The 24,051-nt window shown below is 33.1% G+C and overlaps 1 protein-coding gene across 4 annotated transcripts in view; it reads left to right on the top strand.

The window, feature by feature from the left end:
• Positions 1–24,051, top strand: part of USO1 (USO1 vesicle transport factor) — a 70,471-nt gene that overhangs the window by 6,709 nt on the left and 39,711 nt on the right. For 2 of the 4 annotated variants that reach the window (XM_019623498.1, XM_019623500.1), the window contains exons 2-9: positions 3,882–3,968; positions 4,043–4,107; positions 10,306–10,382; positions 12,250–12,261; positions 18,412–18,512; positions 18,883–18,985; positions 19,142–19,197; positions 23,862–23,982. In XM_019623498.1, the coding sequence (XP_019479043.1) occupies positions 3,882–3,968; positions 4,043–4,107; positions 10,306–10,382; positions 12,250–12,261; positions 18,412–18,512; positions 18,883–18,985; positions 19,142–19,197; positions 23,862–23,982 (622 nt within the window). The remainder of the gene's footprint in view (positions 1–3,881; positions 3,969–4,042; positions 4,108–10,305; positions 10,383–12,249; positions 12,262–18,411; positions 18,513–18,882; positions 18,986–19,141; positions 19,198–23,861; positions 23,983–24,051) is intronic. The other 2 variants (XM_019623502.1, XM_019623499.1) reach the window with 1 other exon arrangement.

Genomic DNA, 24,051 nt, shown 5'->3' with positions numbered 1-24,051 from the left:
CTTTGTTTAAGAAGACAGAGAAGCTTGTAATTGGTTTTAGATTACTATCAGAAATCACTGAAATGACTTTGATGTCTGACACAAGGTATCTGCAATACCTCAATAATGGTAATGGATAAATAAGTTGTCTGTCACTCTTGACTCATTGTTTTGCAGTATGGTTGACTGATTTGACTTTGTCTTAAGTCACTGGCTAGAAAGTTCCGATTAAAATCCCCAATTGTGAAGAATATGTACTTGCCATTAAAACCCAAATTTACTACATAAAAGGCACGTTTATAGTCTTAAAAATAGTCTTATTACATACCAAAACTCAGGAATGAATGGATTTTATTTCTATATAAGCATAAATAGTACACTTTATAATAATGATTAAGGTACATTTTTGTAATTACCTAAAAAAACTAGTGCTCTGCTTATTAATCAGAGCCTGTTGAAGTAGATATTTTGAAATCATTTAGAAAAGAAATCTATTTTTAGCTAACAGCTTAATCTTATATTTTCTTATTTTTTCCTACATTATTTTAGATCAATCATCATTCCCAGAAATAATGGGCATTTAAAATTATTATAAAAGGAAAAGCTCATATTTTAGAAAGTCTCCTTGGGTTTATTGTTTTAATAGAACAAGTATATATGTGTATGTGTGTAACATAAAATATATTGTTTAGGTTCATAGATGTATACACATTTAAAAAATCAAATGAGACTAACTTTCTTATTCTGAATATGAAATGCTATTTTCTACATTAAAATATGTGTAAACAATTAAAGTAAGAAATCATTTTTTGTGCCTGGAATTCCTTCTCCATATTGTCTGATGATACACATCTGTTAATTTTTGTCTCAGGAGTAGCATCCTTAATATTTCATTCTTAAACAACATCTGTTTTAGTCTGCTATAATAAGAATTCCATCAACTGAGTGGCTTAAACAACAGTTTATTTCTCACATTTCTGTAAGCTGGGAAGTCTAGGATCAGGGCACAGGCAGATTCAGTGTTTGCTAAGGGCTTGCTTCCTGGTTCATACACAGCCATTCTTTGCTGTGTCCTCACATGGGAAAGGGGTAAGGGAACTGTCTAGGGCACTAATCCTATTCATGAGGGCTCCACCCTCAGACTTCATCACCTCCCAAAGGCCCCATCTCCTAGCACCATTACATTGAGGGTTAGGATTTCAACCTGTGTTTTGGGGGGGACATAAACATTTAGTCTGTAGTAGTTTTGCTTTCAGATAGAATTGACAACTTTTGTGTGTGTGTGTCCCTGCTTTACTCAGCACACACTTATATACATTTAACTTGTTTTTATGCTTTATTTACAGGACTGTTTGCCTGTGCTAGCTCCTTGTGGCCAAAGATTATATCTTTATTTTGGTTAGCACGAAAACAAACACATGTGTATTCAATGTGTGTTTATTGACTGAGCAGGAAGCCAATTGAAGATATGTTTATTATGTAGTTTATTTTTATCAATTAAGAGCTGATTTCATATTATATTTTGATCAGCAGAGTGAAAATAGCATCTGTAGATGATGAGTTCAGTTAGTCATAAAAATATCCTAGAAATTCCAATAAAACATAAACTGTCGCATTTTTTTCATTATTTCTCTTTTCTGCTTATAAAGTTAATGCCTGTTTATTATCAAAATTCAAACACCAGAAATAATGTAGAAAATGTGTAACTATTAGTTTCCTATTCCCCAAATGATGGGTACACTTACACTATGCAGTTGATCAAATGAATAAAGTACATCCATATACTAACATGTAAAGATATCCAAGATATATTAAATGAAAAAAAGAAAACTATACATAGTATGTTTAACAGTTTTGGTTTAAAACTGTTATCAATAATAAACCATGTGAACGTATATAGGGAAAATTAAGACTATGCACCATACTATACTGTCTTTCAGTGGATTGCAGGAAATGTTCATTTTTTACATTATTTCAAATAAAGATGCTTAAGACCCAAGTAGAGGAAATTATAATCATGCTTATTAGGAAAATTAATTTTTTGCCTAAGAAATTTTTTAAGCTGGGTAATGAGGTTCATTTTTTCAAGAGATAATTATATAGTTTTCCTAATGGTTTGTGTGTGTGTGTGTGTGTGTGTGTATTCACACACACACATATACATACACATGTATATGTATACATATATACATATGTGTGTGTTTATATATACACATATATGTGTATATGAGTCAGTATAATTATTATGGTAGTAAATAGTTTAAGTTAGGAATAATTTCTAAATGTGAACAGTTAGAATGAATAAAATAAAACTAGGCTTGGTATCATACTATATATGTAGTATGAAGAAATGCAAATCAGCATAATAAAGACAAAAATCCTGCAGTGCAGAAACCTGTTTAATTTTGTATAACCTTGTTCTGTGATCATAGGAAAGCTATTAATATCTTCTGAGACACTAGAAGTCTGCAGAACATAATTTGGAAAACACTATGTATATTTCAGCACTATTAATTCAGATACATAGGGTGCAAAAGTTTGAGTGATACGCCAAAATCTTATTTATGGAATCTTAGTAAGAACTGTCATTAAAGAATGAACAATAACTTAAAATAGTAACTGATGTCAGCACTATAAAGGACATGAGTATAGTGGCTTTAAAAACTGTTCTTCATCAGATGTTTTCCAAATATTTTCATTCAGTCTGTGGCCTATCTTTTTATTATCTTAACAGTATCTTTTGAAGTGGGGAAATGAAGAAGTCCAATTTATTATATTTTTCTTTTAAGGATTGTGCTCTGAGTATGTACTTGAGAAATCTTTGCCTAATTGAAGGTCACAAGGATTTTCTCCTACGTTTTCTTCTAGAAATTTTGTTTTAAGTTCTAAATTCTTTTTTAATGTAAGTTGACATACACACACACTTTGGTACTTTTGCTTTAGTAGGCACACAATTTACATATAGTTTTACAACTTTTTTCACTATTTATTAAATCATAGTATTTTCATGTCAGTACAGTTAATTCTTTTGAGTAGCTGCATGGTATTGTACCAAAGAATGTACCACAATTTATTTAGTTTTTCTTCTTTTCCTGGACAGTGTTTTCCTACTGTAATTAATGCTCAAGGTGTCCGATTTTTCGGTAATTTCTAATCATATCTTATCTAATCATATCTGTGTTGTGTGCATGGAAAAGCACTCCTATTTTCTACAATGTCTCCAAGTTCCATCTTATTCTAACCACTTGTTTGCATGTAACTAACACTTTTCTATATCATGTTGGTTTTTTCTCTTTAATGCTCAGGAGCCCAGGTATAGGGGACAGTTAGGTTCAGGGCCTCAGGTCTGGTAGGGTTAAAATTCAGTAGAATTTTAATTCCTGCAAATTTATTAAAAGCTTTCATAAAGCATTTCATCTTTGTAGATTGTGAGGCACACTCAACACGTTAAATTTTTGATATACACTTCTGACTTTTCTTGTTCAAATGTAGGGTGAAGCTGTGATATAAACAATTATTATTTAAATTCTTTAAAAATAACTTTCCATTTTCTACCATAACCTTGGTGGATTATGTGCCCCTCTTTGTTCAAACAGTCATGTTTGAAATAATAGGCATGTTTAGAAAGCTCTGGTTCTACTAATGATTTCTCCTAATTCCTCAATTTATGTGACTTATTTTATATGACTTATACCATTTCCATTTTTCAAGTCTCTGTGAAGAATATTTGATCTCTGTAATAAGATTATAATATCACCTAAATAGTTGGATTTGTGAAAGACCTTTTCCATGGCATCCCATTTGTTGATTTTTTTTTTTTTCAAAATTACATGGCATAAATTTGGGGGAAATTTTCATGTTTCTTTTTATTCTGTTAATGCTATTTTATTTTTCCATGACAGATTCAAAAGCTCTGTGACAGAGTAGCTTCATCTACTCTACTGGATGATCGAAGAAATGCTGTGCGTGCTCTCAAATCATTATCTAAGGTCTGTAACAGTTTATCAGTTATTAAGTTTATTAAGTTGGATATTAGTTACTTTAACATTTTTCTTTTGTGCAGAAATATCGCTTGGAAGTGGGTATTCAAGCTATGGAACATCTTATTCATGTTTTACAAACAGATCGGTAAGTCTATTTAATGATTTTTCTCCCTAATTTTTCTTGAAATTTTAATTAATTTGTTTTAGAGTCACTTTTCAATAAATGACATGGGCTATTGAGATTTTACTTTAGTTGTCATTTCAATAAATGTTTAGTGGACACTATGCCAAGCATAAGGGCAGACATAATCTCAACCCTCAGGGATTGAGAACTTTCCCCTATATACAAATCGAATGAAGTAACTGCTAATTAAACTGTAAGATCTTGGATTTGAATTGGCAAATAAATGTTTTGATATTCACTTAGATATACTATCATGTACTAGTCTATAATATAATACATATTATGGTATATCAGTTATCCAGACTTGCTTGTTTTAGAGAAATAAACTACTAATAAAGTGTTCAGTCTGAACACGTCTTAAGAGAGATCACTTAGCCTATTTTTAGCTCCTTGAATTTCTCTTTTAAGAGATAACATCTGCATCTTTGATTTTAATTAATTAACAACTGTGTATCAGTACCTTTCAAATCGTACCTCTAGTTAAATATATCTTACAAGCTTTAGCTGCTTAGTGGTCATTCCTGCCGTATCAAGATTTCTCACAAGTACCTCAAATTCAAAATATTTAAAAGTTATTTTATCTCTGGTTGTCCTGCTCCTAATTGCCTCCTCCCCCACCCCACCTGCAAATCCCCTTCAACTGCCTTTTGACCCAAGTTCATAGTTGGTTCATAGCCCCGAGTTGATAGCATCCCATTCAAGCAAGAAACTGGAGGATTTGTGCTGAACTCATCCATCTTAACCCATTATGCCCATCCAGACTAAAAAAAACAGCCGAAATCCATGCAATTCTCTTCTTTTTTTTTGTTGGTCTTAGTTCTGGTTTTCAGAATCAATCACTTAAATCATTTTCCTAGCCTTTTGCTGCATAAAAAATCACCTTAAAACTTAGTGGAGCAAAATAATAACTATTTATTATATCATAGTTTCTGTGGATAAGGAATTCAGAAGTGGCTTAACTAGGTGACTCTGGCTTAGGGCCTCTCATGACGTTGCAGTCAGCATATCAGCCAGGAATACAGTTTACACCTGAAGGTGTGACTGGGACTGGAAAGATCTGATTCCAAGATGCTCACCCACATTGCTGTTGGCAAGAGGCCTCAGTACCTCACCACGTGGCTGTTTCTATAGGGCTGGTTGAGCATCCTCATAACATGGCAGCTCACTTCTCCCAGACCAAGCAGTCCTAGACAGAGAACAAAAACAAAGCCACAGTGCCTTTTAGGTCTTAGTCTCAGAAGCCACATACTATTAGTCCTGCCACATTCTATTTGTTAGAAGCAAGTTAATAAATACAGCCTAAGGCCGGCCGAGTGGCTCAGTTGGTTAAGAGCTTGCGCAAGAGTGCGAGCTCTGAGCAACAGCGGTTCGATGCCCAGCCCGAGCTGAGTTGCCGCTGAGCTGCCAACAGGTGGCAGGATGGCTCAGCTAAAAAAAATAAAATAAAATACAGCCTACACTTAAGAGGAGGAGAATTAGGTTCTGTCGTTTGAAGAGAACTGTTATCAAAGAGTTTTTGGAAATAGTTTAAAACTACCACCACCTTCAAACTGTATTCTTTGCCTCTGATCTCTTTGTCCTTCCATTCAGTCTATACATTGCAAGAATTATCTGTCTGAAATGGAGATCTATCACTTACCTATTTAATGCATTTCACCAGCTCAATGCAGTGTGAAGTCCAAGTTTATCAAACAAAACAAAACATACAAGCTTTTTAGAGATCCGGGTACTGCCTGTCTGTCTAACCTTACATCCTCTTTTTCTGTTATATTTCAGCAGAGCCCAGCTGCTTTTTCATAACAGTTGGAACCTTTCCTTTTCTCCTCAGACTGTGTAACGCACATTGGCTATCTTTTGAAAGCCAACTAAGTCTAATGCACTTGAGTAACTGCATTGGATGTGTCTGGACTGTCTGTGTTATTAACACCATAGCGGGCAACTGTGGTAGGCAGAATAATGCCCCCTCAATGATGTTCACATCATAATCACCACAACCTGTGAACACTAACCTTGGATCGCAAAAGAGACTTTGCAGATATGATTAAATTAAGGACTTTGAGATGGGGAGATTATGTTGGATTATCCAGTGGGCCCAGTGTAACCCCAAGGCTCCTTAAAAGTGGAACAGGAATGCAAAAGAGGTCAGAATGAAGTGATATGAGAACATCTCCACCTTGTTACTGGCTTTGAATACGAAGGAAGCAGGCTTCTAGAGCTGGAAAAGGCGTGGGTTCTCTGTCTTCTGTTTTTAGAGTGTTCTGTGAGTGTTGTTTTTTTTTTAACTTCATCCAATGCAAAGATCTGTATTCTGCAGCCATCTCCTTCCACTTCTCATCTTCATTACTGTTTAATGCTTCTCCTGGCCTGGCCAGCTAACATTCAGAATGCTTCCACTGGATCCCCTTCATCATTGGCTGCATCACAGAAAGCTGTGTTCCCTTTCTTAGCGTGGCTTCAAGCTCTCCATCTGTCCATGGGCCTGCTTCCCTTACAGCCAGCTTGAGGAAAGCTGCCATTCTCCTAAGTCCCACACTCAGGGCCTGAAAGTTGTCTGTCTCTCCCTGGTGGAACCAAACCATGACACCTCAGTAGTTGGTATTTTTTTTAATTGAGATATAATTTGTATACCATAAAGTTCACCTTTATGAAGTGTACACATCAGTGGATTTAGTATCTTCACAAAGTCGTGAACCATCATCTCTGTCTAATTCCAGAACATTTTCATCCCTCAAAAAAAAAAAATCCAGTATCCATTAGCTGTCATGTCCTAGTCTTTCTTCCCCTCAATGCCTGGCAACCACAAATCTACCTTCTGTCTCTATAGTTTGATTATCTTGGAGATTTTATATAAATGGAATCTCACAATATGTGGCTTTTGTCCGGCTTCTTTCACTTAGCATAATATATCCAGGTTCGTTCATGTTGTAACATATATATTAGTATTTCATCCCCTCTTATGGCTGAATAATATTTCATAGTATGGATATACCACACTTTGTTTATCCATTCATTAGTTGATGGATATTTGGGCTGTTTCCATTTATTGAGTATTATGAATAATGTTGCTATGAACATTCGTGTACATGTGTTTTATACATAGGAATGCATTGCTGGGTCATGTAGTAACTCTGTGTTTAACTTTTTGAGGAACTGCCAAACTCTTCCAAAGAGGCTGCACCATTTTACATTCCCACCAACAGTATATGAAGGTCAAATTTCTCCTTGTCAATACTCATTACTGTCCTTTTTTTAATGGCTCTCCTAGGGGGTGTGACGGTATCTCATTGTGGTTTTGATTTGAACTTCCCTAACTTGATGTGCTATTGACCTCTAGTATACTTTTTTTTTTGAGAAATTTCTATTAAAATCCTTTAAGATTTTTTTTTTAAGATTTTTATTGGGGAATTGGGGGGATGGGAACAGCACTGGGGAATTGGGGGAAGGGGAACAGACANCTGTCGTTTTGTTCTTCAGTCTAGTTGTGGAGGACGTTGCTTCACTGGCCCAAGTTGGCACCATCATTGCGCTCTTCTCTGGCAAGGCAGATCAGTCGCAGGCTCCTAAATGGCCGCTCACTGCGGCTGCTGGCTACACACAGTAGCCCATGGCAACCCACTGCCACAGGGGCTGCAGCCTATGCCGTCGCAGGCGACTCACTGCAGCCAGAGCTGTTGTTCAGCATCTTAGCTGTAGAGGGCAGTGTCACTGGCCCTCATATGTGGGATCCGAACCGGGTCCCTCTGGCGTCCCAAGCCAGTTCTTAACCATCGCGCCACTCGGTCGGCCCTCCTTTATCCTTTTTAAATGTGTTACTTGTCTTTTTGTTGAATTGTATATATATTCTGGATACAAGTCCCTTGTTGGATTTTCGATTTGCAAATATTTTCTCCCATTCTTTGGGTTATCTTTTCACTTCCCTGATAGTGTTCTTTGAATCTCAAAAGTTTTTCATTTTGAAAGTCCAATTTATCTGTTTGATCTTTTCTTGCTTATGCTTTTGGTGTCATATCTAAGAAATTATTGCTTAATTCAAGGTTTTGAAAGTTTATGTCTCTGTTTTCTTCTAAGAGTTTTTATAGCTTTAGCTCCTGATATTTAGATATTACATCCGTGTTGAATTAATTTTTGTGTATGGTTTGAAGTAGGGTCCAACTTCATTCTTTTACATGTAGATATCTAGTCCCAGCACATTTGTTGAAGAGACTCTTCCTTCCACATTGAATGGTTTTTGCATCCTTGCCAAGAATCAATGAAATAAAAGTTAGGCTTTGTTTTTAGACTCTCTATTCTATTTATCTATATGTCTATCCTTATGCCAGTGCCACATAGTCTTGGTTATTATAATTCTGTAAGTTTTGAAATTGGGAAATATGAGTTCTTCAACCTTCTTTTTTCTTTTTCAAGATTGTTTTGGCTACTTTGGATCCCTTGCAAATTTTTATGATCAGCTTGCCAATTTCTGCAAAAAATACAGCTAGGATTTTTATAGGGGTATATGAATCTGTTTATCAAGTCGGGGTACATTAGCATCTTAACAATATAATATCTTCCTATCCATGAATGCAGAATGTCTTTTCACTTATTTGAGTTTGGTTTTTTATATTGAGCATGTATCCTTCAACTTTGCTGTACAGTTCAAATAGTTTTTTAGTGGATTCTGTAGGATTTTCTATATACAATGGTGTCACCTGTGAATAAGTATAGTTTAATTTCTTTTTTTCCAATCTGTATGCCTTTTATTTCCTTTTCTTGCCTGATTGCTCTAGCTAGAACCTCCAGTTCAATGTTAGGTAGAAGTGGCTAGAGGGAACATTGCTGTTTTATTCCTGATCTTTGAAGAAAAGCATTCAGTCTTGCACCATTATATTTTCCTAGATTCCTTTTATCATTTAGAGGAAGTTCCCTTCTATTCCTAGTTTCTCAATAGTGTTTTTCTTTTTTAATTAAAGTTTATTGGGGTGACAGTGGTTAGTAAAGTTACATAGGTTTCAAGTGTACAATTCTGTAATGCACCATCTATATATCACATTGTGTATTCACTACCCAGAGTCAGTTCTCTGTCCATCACCATATAATTGATCCTCTCAATAGTGTTTTAAAAGATGCCCCTCAAAATTTCTCAAAAAGAAAATGATAAATGATAATTTTAAAATCCACTTCATTTGACATTTACATCCTCTCATTGTGACCCACTTTGTCCATTATCTTTGCTTTCATCTGTCACTCCTAATCACTTCCTCATAGTCACTGCATCTTTGTGACCTGTGTCTCATTCTTGCTTTCCATTCTAAATGCAGTCATCGTCTATCATGCTTTCAAAATTTGTCTGTTTATCAATGACTACAAAACATACTTCCTGATATTATAAATAGTACATATTTACCATAAGGTTTATTTTTTATTTTTATAGAAAATAAAGTATGGAGCAGGTAAACAAACTCTAGTAGTCCCAACTATATATAACAGTATTATGCTTTTATAAACATTATATAAAACATTTTTATATAAGTATATGTGTGTATATGTATACATATGTGTATGTATATGTATGTGTTGCTTATATAAACATATAAAACATTTTTTATATGTGTATATATGTATGTGTGTATATATGTGTGTGTGTGTGTGTGTGTGTGTGTGTGTGTGTGTGTGTGTGTGTTTGGATGTGTGTATCACAAAACATACAAACATACACCCCTAAAATTTCCTGGGCTGCACTAAATGCTGGTTTTAAAGTTGTATTTATTTTAAAAAATTTATTTATAAGATTAAAATATATATAAACACACATAAATGTATACTTTTTGCTAGATGGGATCATTCTGTACATTAATTTTTAGGCTCAGTATTTTCCTACTGGTACTAAATCAAGGGTGTTTTCATTACCATGTCATTAAACATTCTTTGAAATACATTTTTTATTGCTGTTGTATGTATGGATTTACCATATTTTTTATTGGAAATTTAGGTTGCCTCTAATTTTTCACTATTACAAATCTTTATACATTCTTTATAATTGCACTCTGATATTTTCTTAGGATAAATTTTTAGAAATAGAATTAATAGTTTATACAGTCTTGCTAAATAACTGTCTAAAAATGGTCATAATAATTCATGCTCTAACTGGCAGTGTATAAATGTAATAATTTCTTTTTCCAGTTCGGATTCTGAAATAATAGGTTATGCTTTGGACACACTGTATAATATAATATCTAACGATGAAGAAGAAGAAGTAGGTAAGTTTCTTTTACTGTGTTTTTTGTACATAAAATTAACTGGATTGTGCCAATTTTGCTGGTTTTAAAATTGAGTTTATTTTACAAATTTATATGTATTTTCTTTTTTCTTTTTTTTTTAATCAGTGAAGGAAAGACATCAGCCTAGTTCCAGAAAAGTGTCTTTAGGATGATTGTTTATAATTTGGAGATGGAATTAGATTCTTTTTAAAAAAAAATATTTATAGCTCTGTTTATATTTGGTTTCAGTTAAGCAGCATGAATATTAGTAATCTCTGGATTAAATAATCATTTCTGGCTATTGACTGAAAAATCAAACTGTTTTATTTATATGCTGTCTGGTGAGAAGTATGAAGTTAGAGGATTTTTTTCTTAATAAATACTTAACCTTTTAACATAGGACTCATGTTAATTTATAAAGAACAGCAATTTATTAAATTTAGAAATTATATTTACATTAATTCTTTTTGGTAGAAAATGATATGAATCAGTTTGAAATCCACACATTTCTTTTGTATATCCTTTTTCTTTTTTGTTTCAAATTACTTGTGTACTTAAAATAAGGTAGTCTGTCATTTTCTTAGTTTATTTTAATGTTAGTATGTGAAATACTTGACTGGAAGTCTGTATACATTTTGCTCTATATGCATTGAGTAGCATTTCACAGTCCTGTTGAAGAGTTCATTTCTTACATCAGATTGGCTATTGCAGTAGGACATAGTGGGTTTTTCATTATTCTAGACTATCAGAAGGATGGACATATTCATGCCTTTTTTTGTAAGTCTAATTTAGACTGAAATTATAGGATCTTTCAAATTTCTGAGTAGACAGATTATAAAGAAATGTACATAATATTGTTTGCAATTTTAAAAAAAATAAAAGTAGAACAGAAACATGTAGATATTAACTTCACAGAATATCAGTAATGAGAACATTTGAAACTGGGTTGTGTTTAGTAGTCACAATTTCTTACACTTAAATATCTTTTTTCTTAAATTTTTATTTCTGTGACATCTAGCTAATAACTTAACTTTATTCATTTCTCAGAGATGAAAACTCTTTAGTAAATATTTTTTGTAAATATTAATTTGGTTCCCATGGGCAAAGAAGCTGTCAGTCATATGACAATATTTAAACACACACAAGAACACACTCTGAAGAAAAAGAGACATATTTTGTCTAGTTATTTCTCAGATGAGAAAATTAGGGGCAACACAGTTTTTATAATATGTTAAAATACTTTTTTTTTTTTTGCCATTTCAGAGTAGAAATTTAGCTCTTTTTCTAGTTAGTTTATTGCAGATGATTTTTCTTATTAAAAAATTGGTATAGTGGCAATAATTTATAGTTAGGTGGTTTTCCTTTGTTATAAATTTATACTATAATCATGTTCAGAGTCCAATTTTTTGTTTGTCTTTATGTATTTGGGCTCTTTAATTTTAATTCAGCATCCAAAACTAATCTTTTGGATAAAACAGAATAGGTGATTCTTTGGAGAAACAGGACCAGAATCACTTTTTCTGGGGAAGATTAAAATAGGAATTTAAACTTTCATCAAAAGGTAATTCTTAGCTGACATAATGAACTTCATTGTAGAGTTCTTTACCTTGGGGATATTTTATAACCCTTTCACTTATTGGTAATCTGCCTCATAATCCTGAATATGTAGCATATGGTAAATCACTTTTGAGATATCTCAGGTATTTGAGTAAAATGAATATGAGTCCCTTCTTCCAAGAGATTATACTGCTTATTTGACATTTTAAGCTCTTATTTATTTTATTGTGAATTCTGATACATAAAAAATACTGTTTTATCACCCACTTTTTATTATTTATTTATTTATTATTTATGTTTACCTTTTCAGATGATGTTGAAGGTAAAAGATTGCATTTACATATGCATGATGCTTTTAGGCATAATTTCTGATGATATAAAAAGGACACTGTCAAGTTAGGTTTTTACTGGCTGGTTAAAAAATTTTGAGATTTGTTTTACAATATAAGAATTCCTTATTTTAAGAGGAATATCTGATAATCTTATATTGCTATTTTTTATGTCTATGACTAAATCTATTGTCCAGAATGCAGAAAATATTCTAGTGCACCTTTTAACAGAATTAAAGCTACTTCTCTGATAGTTTTGAATTAGTTTTAGTTTTTGTGTACTTCGTGGAAAAATTTGAGGCAGTTTATTTAAAAATAAAAGTAATATTTGAATATTTATACATACATATGCGTATGTATACATATGAATTTTACCTATATTCAATAAGAACTGGAAAGTATTCCAGTTCAGAGAATACTGATGTGTTGATATTGTCCCTTTAAAATAATGCATGCACAGTAATGTCTTGTTACTGACATTTTTGATATTAATTCTTAGAACTCACCAATATTGTCTTTCTTGTTTTCTGGCGGTCTGTTTCAAGTTCCATTTACTTTTAACATTGCTATTTCTTTAACTCATAATTAAAGTAATCAAGTTTTTATTTTGTTTCACCATTTTTTTCTGAGCTCCTTAACTTTTTAAGATAAAGAAGGGAATATCCTTATCTAAAGGAGGTTTAAAATGGTACATAACAAAGTTACCTATACCTAACAAAAAACTAACAAAAAAACTCACTTACTAAGGTGCATATAGCATTATCTTTTGTGACATTTGAACCCCTTGTTTGAAAGCAGAAAATGCCAGAACATTATGCCTTGCCATTGCCAATAAGCTGTTTCCTTGTTGGGGAGTACAGATAAGTAGTTGTTTCTGTTATTGTTTCATCATACTTGTGTGGAGCATTAAAACTTGCAGTGCTTCCATGCCCATTATCTTATTTGATCCTTGTAGCAGCCTCTGAGGTAGGTGGTATTTTTCTGTTTTCCGAAAATGGAAGCCTACAGACTACATAGTTTACATAGTATCTCTAGTAAGTAGGATAACTATTTTTTTGATAAATTTTTTTTGTTTGTTTTTGTATTCCATTGATTTCTGATTTAATAAATTGTGGCCCTTTTACTAACTAGATTCTTTATTAACTCTTACAATTTATATAACTGGTTTATAGAGGATGCAAACCAATGTTAAAAAATATATAGGTGTACTTGTTTTACTAATTGACCACGGTGTAAAGAAGGTTACATGATATTCCCTCACTCTGAGTTAGGTCTACCTTTATTGCAATATCTCTTTCTACAAATTGGCTTTGTCCTCCATAATATGGGTTATAAACTTGATATGGAGTGAAGTTCCAAAGAGAAGTTTATTGGCTATTGTTTATACCTCTGGAAAAAATACAACTGTAAATCCACTCGAAGAATAAATGTGCACATGTTTAATTAAAAGCCAATCATACAAATAGGCCTGAAATGTTGCCAGAGGTATATAAGGACTTAAAAAATCAGCCTTTCATTTTATATACCTGTCTTAGGTTTATTTTCACTATGGTAACAAAGTGCCAGTTCTTATTTTTTCATTTATCTTACAATAAAGGGTCATTTACGTTTATAGGTTATATTAAGTATAGCATGTACTATATAAAATATAGAATGTAAAAAATATACTTAGCTCTAGGAGTTTTAAAATAAGTATATTGATGAAAGAGGATGGTTTACTTGTCTCATACCTTTGCTTACTTGTAAAATAGATATAATTTTTCATTGGGTCTAGTTTTGGTTTACAACTTTTAGATATAATTAATGTAGCCATTTCTAGTGGCTTTAGCTTAATTTACTGCTACACCAAAATAACTTTGTATATTACTTATATTGCTTAGCTAATTTTTGCGGGACTCTACATTAAAGTTCAAAAGTGCTGTCTTATGACTAGAACTTAAAGGAAATAGAGTTTATCTCAATAACAGCTTTTTTAAATTGGCAATATTAATCCAGAAGGAACCATAGATCCTTGGAACAGAGTCACATTTTACTAGTTCATTTCAAAACATAGATCTTAATTATATACTGTTAAGCTGCAGTATTTCATACAGTATAACTATAGAACAAATCAAATGTATTAACTCCTCCTCTGGTTAAGTCATTAGCTTGTGCTCAATGCAGACATTGAATTAAACTTTTTCCTGGGCTAAACCTGCATTCCTTAAAATGTAGGACAAGCCCCAGAATACTCTGTATTAAAAGAGGCCCATAGTTAAATAAACAAAACGTACTATATTCTCCTCTGAAGCATCACAATATATATTTACATTATACTTACACAATATATATTTACAATATATTTACATTAATATAGTAAGTGCTGAGAATCCTGCAGTAAAGAAACCTTTCAATCTTTGTTTAATCCAAATATACACAAATACATTTGTGCACAGGAGCTTGCTTTTCTCAGATACCTATTAACATGCCACACACTATCCTGCATTTTGGGAAACACTAACCAAAGCTTAAACCCCCAATTTAGTTATTTGCATTTATCCACATAAATAGTTCAGCTTTTAAAAATATTTCATAGGAAAAATCCATCAAGCCTGTATATGCTTCCCCCCCCCCTCCCCTTTTTAGATTAGCTTACAAGTTTTACCGTTGTCAATGGCTTTTATTTTGAGCTTTTCTCTAGAGGTCATAATCTTTTGGCCCAAGGTTGTCCATCTTAAAAGCAAAATTGTTTGACCTACTTAATTAAATAAGTTGCGAATATTACAAATTGAAGCTTTCACATCAGTTTTTGGACTTTAGACTTTTTAAAAAATCTGAAGGCCGATGGGCCTGCTTTCCATGTGGCACTACCCAGCTGGAGCTGAGTAACTGCTGCTTCCCTTAGGGCACATACTTTCCGTGCTGCCTGTTGTCTTATACCCAGCCTGCTTCACTCGCACACTACTGTCCTGCCCCTAAAGTTGAATTTATATTCTTTACCATATTTACAACCTCTAGTAAAAGCCATTATACGATAAATTATATTTCAGAAGCATTATTTTATTAATGATATACCCAAGTGTTCTCTCATGCAACAAATATGAATATATGCAAATGGAAAATAGCCCTACAAAGCATCTGCAATTAGGCCATCACATTGCTGTGATCTTAATTTCTGGAGGAAGACAATTCTAAGGGGGAGACAGTAAGTTACATACCTCAATTTCTCATGTATTTGGAGCTATTCACTTGATATGTGTTCCCCATAGGCCACTTTTTGTACAGTTTTCTTTATCTGCTTTTTTATCTATAGAATTTCATTAGAATTTGGCTAGATATTTGTTCCTGGTACCATCTCCCACATAACTGTGGTTTGTTAGGGTTCTGGGGTATCTTAAAACAAGAGAGGCTCATTAGCCCACCAAATCTTATATATTTTGTTGGATATATGTCATTTACCATACTGTGGGAATTAGGGCTCCTGTTCATAGCTGATTCCAAAGAGGGAGATTTTCAAAAGATTTTATCAGCCCCCAAATTCCCATTTCTTATCCAATTTCTTTGTAATCTCCCTTTCCATCATCATGGCAATTTTTCAATAAAATGGGAAGGGTGTGTAGTTCTTGCTACTTACTGGCCTGACTTTTTTTTCAGCTCCACTGATAAATTCACCTTTGACTTTGAAAAGCACAGTTTACTGGGCAAACTTTTACTTTCAGGGGTGTGTGTAATTAGGGCACAGAATTTTATCAGCTCCCAAAGGAACAACCCGAAATCCTTTAAGTAGATCCATGATAGAGAATGTCCCTTGAGTCCACTCTAGTTATGTTCAAGTAGTAGGCTTCCTTATGATTAATACTAGGCCTGGGTAACATCAAACCTCTGCCACCTTAATGTAGTCCCCTTGTGTATCAATGATTGTGCAGTAACATCATGATTGCTTTCAAGTGTAATTTTTTTCATCCCTTTACCTCCTTTGTTTTTCCTGAAGTGAAAATAGTGACTGCTTCCCTAAACAATTCTTCTAAAGCCACCAGTAATCTAAGAAATCAAATTTAAAGGGTAAAAATGAGTAGTTCAGTAATGTTAAAAAAATACGCAGCAAATTTATTTAGCATCCAAACAATCATGGTAGATTGCATGCAACTTTTATGAGAAAGAGATAAATATAAGGTAAAATATCAATATTAGACATGCTTGCAGTCATGTTTCTGGGAATATCATAGGATATACCTTTTTTACATCTTTTGCATCATGGTGATGATACTTATTATTGGTAACCCTACAAGAATCTGAAATTTTTTCTGAATCATCAAAAGAAGAATGGTATGTTCTGTTTAATTTTAAAACTTGATAATACACACACACACACACACACACCCACACACACACACACACACACATTTAGCTTATGTCTTAAATCTTGGGACTGTCTTTCTCAACTGAATGAAATTTGGCCCCTTCCACCACCTAAAGGACATTTGGCAACATCTGGAGACATTTTTGGTTGTCACAACTGAGGGGAACTAAGAGAATTCAATTGGCCTCTTGTGCGGAAAGGCCAGGGATGCTGCTAAACATCCTACAATGCATATGGAGCCTCCCATAATAATATCAATGTCAGTAGTGTCAGGGTTGAGAAATCCTATCTGAGGGATGATGATGATAATGTTAATGACGATATTACTATTTATTGAATATATATTATTTACCAAGCACTGTGCCAGACATTTTACTTATTTTGAATCCTCAAAGGAAACTATATGGAAGACATGGTCCCCGTTTTACAAATAAGGAAACTGAGGCTTGATACAGTTAAGCCATCTACCCAAAGTAATGTGGCTACTAAGTGGTTGAATACAGGTGACAGGTTTAATTGGTCTGACTCAAAATTTTTGTTAGCTTGTTCCATTATATATACTGTATTGCCTCTCAAGAAAGTATTTGACTACTCAACACCCTAGCCGTTCTGTACATAAACAGGAATTGCATCTACTGTGTTAGTGATGCTACTTCATTTCTTGATCATATTAAGTTCAGAGATGACACTTGACCCATCAGTTTGATGGTTAATCACTCCTTTTTCGTTGAAACTGGTCCTTCACGTATTTCTCAGGCTCCACAATCCCCTGACTTCCTTCTGGTGTCGCTGGGCTACTCTTTGTCTCCTTTGCTATTTTCTTTATCTTCCCAAACTCTTAACATTGGAATGTTCCTGGTCACAGATTTCTTTCCTTCTCCTTTCTCTTGGTGATCTCATCTAGGCTTATGACTTCAAATATTAATATGCTTGCCACTCTCAAATGTACAACCCAGACCTTTACAGGGAAGTTCATAATTGTATATTCAAATAATTTGCGTGATATCTCCACTTAGATTTCTTCCCACCACACACAGCTTTATTGAAGTATAATTGAAATATGATAACTGCACATATATAAATGTACAATTTTATGAATTTTGACCTATGTGTAAACCCCTGAAGCCATTACCACTACCACCAAAATAATGAATATATTTAAAGTTTCTTTGTGCTTATGTATTTGTAATCCATCCCTCTTTCTAATCCCCATTCAATCACAGATCTGCTTTTGTTGCTGTAGATCACTTTGCATTTTCCTAGAATTTTATATAAATGAGATCATACAGTATATACTGTCTTCGGGTTTTTTTGGTCTGGCTTTTTTCAGCATAATTATTTTGATTTTCATCCATGTTGTATATCAATAGTTCATTCCTTTTTATTATTGAGTAGTATTCTGTTGTATGAATCTACAACAGTTTGTTAATCATTTCCCTTATTGGTGGACTTTGGGTTGTTTTCAGTTCTAGCTGTTACAAGTAAGGCTCCTGACTCAAGGGAAACTACAGGTGTTGGGCACACAATACACTGTACAGATGCCGTATTATAAAATTGTACTCCTGACATTTATATAATGTTATTAACCAGTGTTACCCCCAATAAATTTAATAATAATGAATAAAAATTTATTTAAATAATATTGAAAATTATTTTAAGGATATATATTTCCAGCATAATTGTGATGTCACCAACAACCGCACCATTCCAAGAAAATTATCATTTCTACTTAGCTCCCTCAACAAAAGGATACTTTAAAATAACATAGCATCATATTGAAGTACTTTATCTTTGAATATTACAGATGAAAATTCCACAAGACAGAGTGAGGATTTGGGAAGCCAGTTTACAGAAATTTTTATTAAGCAGCAAGAAAATGTTACTCTTCTGTTGTCTTTATTGGAGGTAAATAAAGAACCTTGCTATTTTTGTCATTCTTAATAAGCTTCTTGTGTTACCCTTTTGGGTGAAGCATCATATACCTACCTTTTTAAGATAGTGAAGTTTGTTGTATCATTACAAGAGATTCACATGCATGTTTTAAGAACTATATAATGCTGTCTGCTTATTTCCATTTTCACAAAATACTGTTTTATGTAATCAGTAACAGTTTAATCATTTTGATCAATTTATAGTAACTATTTTCTTTGTATTGCTTTTTATTTCTTAAAGCTTGATGAATTTTTATTTGTAGTTTTTGGTACCAATATTAAGTTGAAAAACATGTTTTTCTTGAAAATGTAAATTAAGAATATTTTAAATTCTTACATTGTAGGAGTTTGATTTCCATGTCCGCTGGCCTGGTGTGAAGCTTCTTACTTCTCTTTTAAAACAGCTAGGCCCTCAGGTGCAGCAAATTATTTTAGTCAGTCCCATGGGTAAGTGACTCATCTTCCTTATGTCATTTTGATTTAAAAGTGAGGATCATTCCTAAAGAGGGGGACTGAAATGATGTGTTAATGAATTTTTTATCATTTGAATCACTATTTGTATTTTTGACCTGCCAGTATTTTTCACATGGTTGTATGTTCTAGGTGTTTCAAGGTTGATGGACTTATTAGCGGATTCCAGGGAAGTTATACGTAATGATGTAAGTTACATTTGAAAAAGAAGCCTGAACATATGCAGCTTTTTTTTCTCTTTGCAAATGAAATATTTGTTGACCCTTATTCAGAGTCATAAGAGGTTACATTTGGAAAGTTGGGGTGATGCCAATCTTTTAGACCTTTTTAAATTATGTGCAAGGCCATATTTATTTCTTTGTTTCCTTCCTACCCAATATTTTGACGTAGACAAATGGTTTTGCCATTCAAATTTATGCCTTCCACAATTTTAGGGTTTCTTCCATCCTCTTGTGAAACTCTACCTCCAGAAAGAGTAGAGGAAACATTCCCAAACATTGAACTGTATAAACTTAAAAAAGAATCACATTTGGAATCCTTATCCTCATTTGATTGGATATGTATTTCAAAGGATTTTCCTTGTAATCCCTGTTTAACTATACAGCATGATTTGCTCTGGAGTTATTTTCTGTTCTGATTTATTTTAATATTTCCATATAAGTTGAATATTTTGTGTTGATGCATTATTGTTATGTTGCTTGAACATTTTTCTCTGTTATCTACAACTTGATCAAAACTGTAAAACTTTAGACAGCAATTGGAAAATCTTTTTAACATTAAATTCTAGAGCTAGGAAATCACATCAAGCTAATTCAACCTCAGTATTTACACTAAGAAGCCCAAGAGTCCTGGGAACCAAGTGACTTGTTTTTTTGTTAATGATGTCTTATTCATTTTGTATTTGTGATACCTGGCCCTGTGCTTTCTCATCCTAAGTGCTAGTAAATATCATTTGGATTGCTTTTAGCCTCACAACTGGTTAGTGGCAAAGCAGAGAAAAAACTGAAATGCTCTTGACTACTGGTCCATATAGACGGTTTTTTTAGCTTTGTATTTAAAATTTTGTGGTATGTATGTCAGTACAGTAGTGTAAGTGGTAAAATAACATAGTAATGTTAACTCATGAGAAGGACATTTTTATTCTTTAATATTTTTTTAAGAATTGTCTTATTTAAACGAGTGCCCATCTAGTAGGAATTTTGAGTATCTTTCCTTGACTAAACTATTACTACATATCTTAAACCTAAACTTGTTTTTCTGTTCCTTCTTTTGGCCCTCAGTTTAAGAGTCTCATGCTCTACCAACTGAGCTAGCCGGGCGTGCTTGGCCCTCTTTAGATAAGATGATAGCATATAAAGCATTTAATAAAGAAATTCTTCCTGGATTGCTGCTAGTATCATTATCATTTATTTTCATTTTCATATATAATATTTATTGTTTTGTGTAACTTCATTACCTTGGTTCTTAAATATACCATTTCTTTTAACTCACTACTCTTTTTTTCTGCTTCTAGCCTAGTTTCTCAATTTTTATTTGAGACAAAATAATTCTCTATCCATGTCATTTTTCATTAAATTTACAATTAGAGATTGAGTTATATTTTTGTTGTAGCATCTAGATTCTTGGTTTTTACATGTTTTATAACCATCTTTTTTTTTTTAATTAAAGTTTATTGGGGTGGCAATGGTTAGTAAAGTTACATAGATTTTAGTGTACAATTCCGTAATACATCACATTGTGTGTTTACCACCCAGAGTCAGTCGTCCTTCCATCACCATATATTTGATCGCCTTTACCCTCATCTACTGTCTCCCTTCCCCCTTACCCTCTGATAACCACTAAACTATAGTCTGTGTCTATGAGTTTTTGTTTCTTTATTTGTCTTGTTCCTTTGTTGTTTTCAGTTTTATACCCCACATATCAGTGAAATCATATGGTTCTCAGTTTCTTTTCTTTAATTTTAGTAAACCTGTTTATTTCAATGTTTTTGTCAATAATGTACTGTTGTAACTTTATATAATGTTATGTAAATAACACGATTATATACCATATGATATACCACAGTTGACACCAGCAATAAGAGGCAACTAACTGGAACTTCTGGCAATTATTACACTCTCTGTGACTGCCTGGAACAATGTACTATTTTTTTCCCCTCTTTTGTGTCTTTTGCTTTCGTTAGACTTCTTTAAATATTCTTCTCTTTCTTTTAAATCAACTTTCTAATTGCACTCAACAACAGTTGTCAACATTGACTAGCCTCCCTGGGAGCATATGAGTAAAGATTTTTAGCCCCAGTTTGTTTTATATTTGAAACATTGATTTTGATCTGGATTTAGAGAATTAGTTGGTCATTAATCACAGGTGCACTGACACTATTATATTTATTTACATTATTTAATGCTTAAAAATTATCAGAAAGGTTGAGAAAACTCTAGGAAATAACTACCAGCTCAATTCTAAGTGATAGATTGTAATTCCATTCTTTAATTCTGTTATTTTTTTATTATGAAAAGTGTAAACACACAACAAAAGTAGAAAGAACATAAACAAACCCGTCTCCTAAACCAGTTTTCAAGATTTTGTTATACTTTCATCATCTATGCCTCTCCCCACCACTGTCCTTTATTTTTTGTTGATTTATTTTTATTAGTTTCAGATGTATGAAACAATGTAATAGACATTTAAACCACTCATAAAGTGATAACCCTCCTCCCCCAATCTACTACCTTCTGACATTGTATATGGCTGTTATTTTTGACTGGAGTATTTAAAAGCAGTCAGACAATCAATATAATTTCACCATTGCATACTTCAGTATACAGGTGTAAAATATGCATTTTCTTATATAACTACAATGCCATGATCACATATAACAAGTTAACAATCATGTTTTAGCCTTCAGTTTAAATAAGGTCACCATTCCATATTCAAGTTTCCCAGTTGTCCTAAAAATGCCTTTTACAGTTGGTTTCTTTCAAATCAGGATCCAGATAAGGTTCTCTCATTACATTTGGTTGTTAAGTCTTAATTTATTTAAAGGATTTGATTAGGTTCCAGTTCACCTTTCTCTAGGATATTTCCTAGGTGATCAGTGCACTTAATTTTGCAACACATCAGGTAACACGTAATTTCTGGCTGTCTTACTTTTAATGATCAGTGGGTTTGTTTCAGGTGGTGACAGCCAGATCACTGTATTATAAAGTTGTCTGTCAACTTTACATCCATTTTGAAATTTACAAATTTCATCCATTACATCTGTTTATCCATTAATGATTTGGTTATTTTGTTAAGAGTTGCAAAATGATTATTTCTCTAATTTTTTTTAATATTTCACATTTATTAAGCTATAATCTTACGCAAAGACCTTTACTTCATCAGCTAGTCTACTTTATTATTCTGAAATACAATTTATGCATGAAAGGCAGGATAAATAAATCAGTCCTTTTAGTTATCAGTTTGTAAAGTAAGGAACTGGTACCCACTTACTTTAAATAACCACTGAGTATACTTTCATTCTTAGAAGCATTTTAGTGGATGTCTTTGATTAGAACAATATATTTCTTAATAGTCAGGGAAAAGAAGCTAATACGTATTGAGAACTTAAAGTATAAGTAGCATATATATATTAGGTTCTATAGAAGTTATTTTATCTCTTTTTGTCCTCATAAAAACTTTGTCACAAAGATGTTATCCTTGTTTTACACATGGGTATACTGATACTCAGAATTTACGTAATTTGCTTAAAATTGCACCGTTAGTAAGTAGGACAGCCCTTTTTAAAACCCACTTCATCTAACTCAGAGCCTCAGTAGTCTTTCTACTGTATTCCTGCCTCCCTTTGTTAGCAGTGAAACTCAAATTGCCAGCATTAAGTACTAGACTTTGACATCTAAAAATAACCACTTTTGCCTTTCTCTCTCATCTTAATATTAAGACTTGACGGGAAAATGAGTAAAAAAAGCTCAATAAGTCCATGGGAGTTTTTGTCTTGTATGAATACGTATCTGCCCAGTGCTGATAGCCACCAGCTAATTTGCCTTTTGAACTACCTGTTTGCTGTTCTTTTTCCTCTTGAGTGAGATCTACTTTTTTCTTTAAAATATTGGCATCTCTTTGACCATCATGGTATTGGTGAGCTCGTAGGGGCTCATAAAATACTTGTTGTTTGATAGTGAAATAAGCAGGAATGGGTAACAACAGTTTTTCTTGAGTAATAAGAAAGAGGTTGCAGAATATGTAAACCAAATGCAGCCCAACAGGAGCTAAGAAAAGCTAAAAATCAGAAGCAAAGGCTACTATGAATTGTTTCATGCTAGACATGCCATTCATAAGATGTGAATTCTCTCTCTTTTTTTTTTTTTCTATCAACTAAGAATTAAGTTTTGAGAATTTGGGGACCAGATAATTAAAAGAATATCCAAGCTTTCTCTGCTAGAATGCACTTGTTGATTTATATTCTTGAATTCACAATTTTGTATCATTACTATTATGAAGCATGTACAGAGGCATTCCTGAGACAAACATAATCATGCTCCACTCTTACACCACAACCACAATGGAAGCTATGTAATAATTGATGAATATGCAAGAATTGTATGTTTATATTAAAAGAGAACTGAATTAGGAATTGGTAGACATGGATTCTGGTCTAGGCTCTGTCCCTTTGAGATTTATTGTAGGGAAGCATATTACTCATATTCTCTGTCCTTGTTTTCCTCATCTATAAATTGAAAGGGTTGGACTTGTGAAATTCCTCCCACTTCTAAATTCAGTGTTTTTTTTTTTAAGTAATTTTAAAATGTCTTGTAAAAGTTGTACTCCACTAAACATTATCTTTCTTCCCTATAAGGGTGTCTTACTACTACAGGCACTAACAAGAAGTAATGGAGCAATCCAGAAAATTGTTGCTTTCGAAAATGCTTTTGAGAGACTACTGGACATTATTACAGAGGAGGGGAACAGTGATGGAGGTACAGTATGAAGGGATTGCTTTGAAGAGACTCCTTTTGTACGCACTAAATTGTTAACTTCTATAGAAT

Source organism: Hipposideros armiger, unplaced genomic scaffold, assembly GCF_001890085.2.
Source record: "Hipposideros armiger isolate ML-2016 unplaced genomic scaffold, ASM189008v1 scaffold_552, whole genome shotgun sequence".
NCBI lineage: Eukaryota > Metazoa > Chordata > Mammalia > Chiroptera > Hipposideridae > Hipposideros > Hipposideros armiger.
This window is presented reverse-complemented; position numbering and strand designations above follow the sequence as displayed.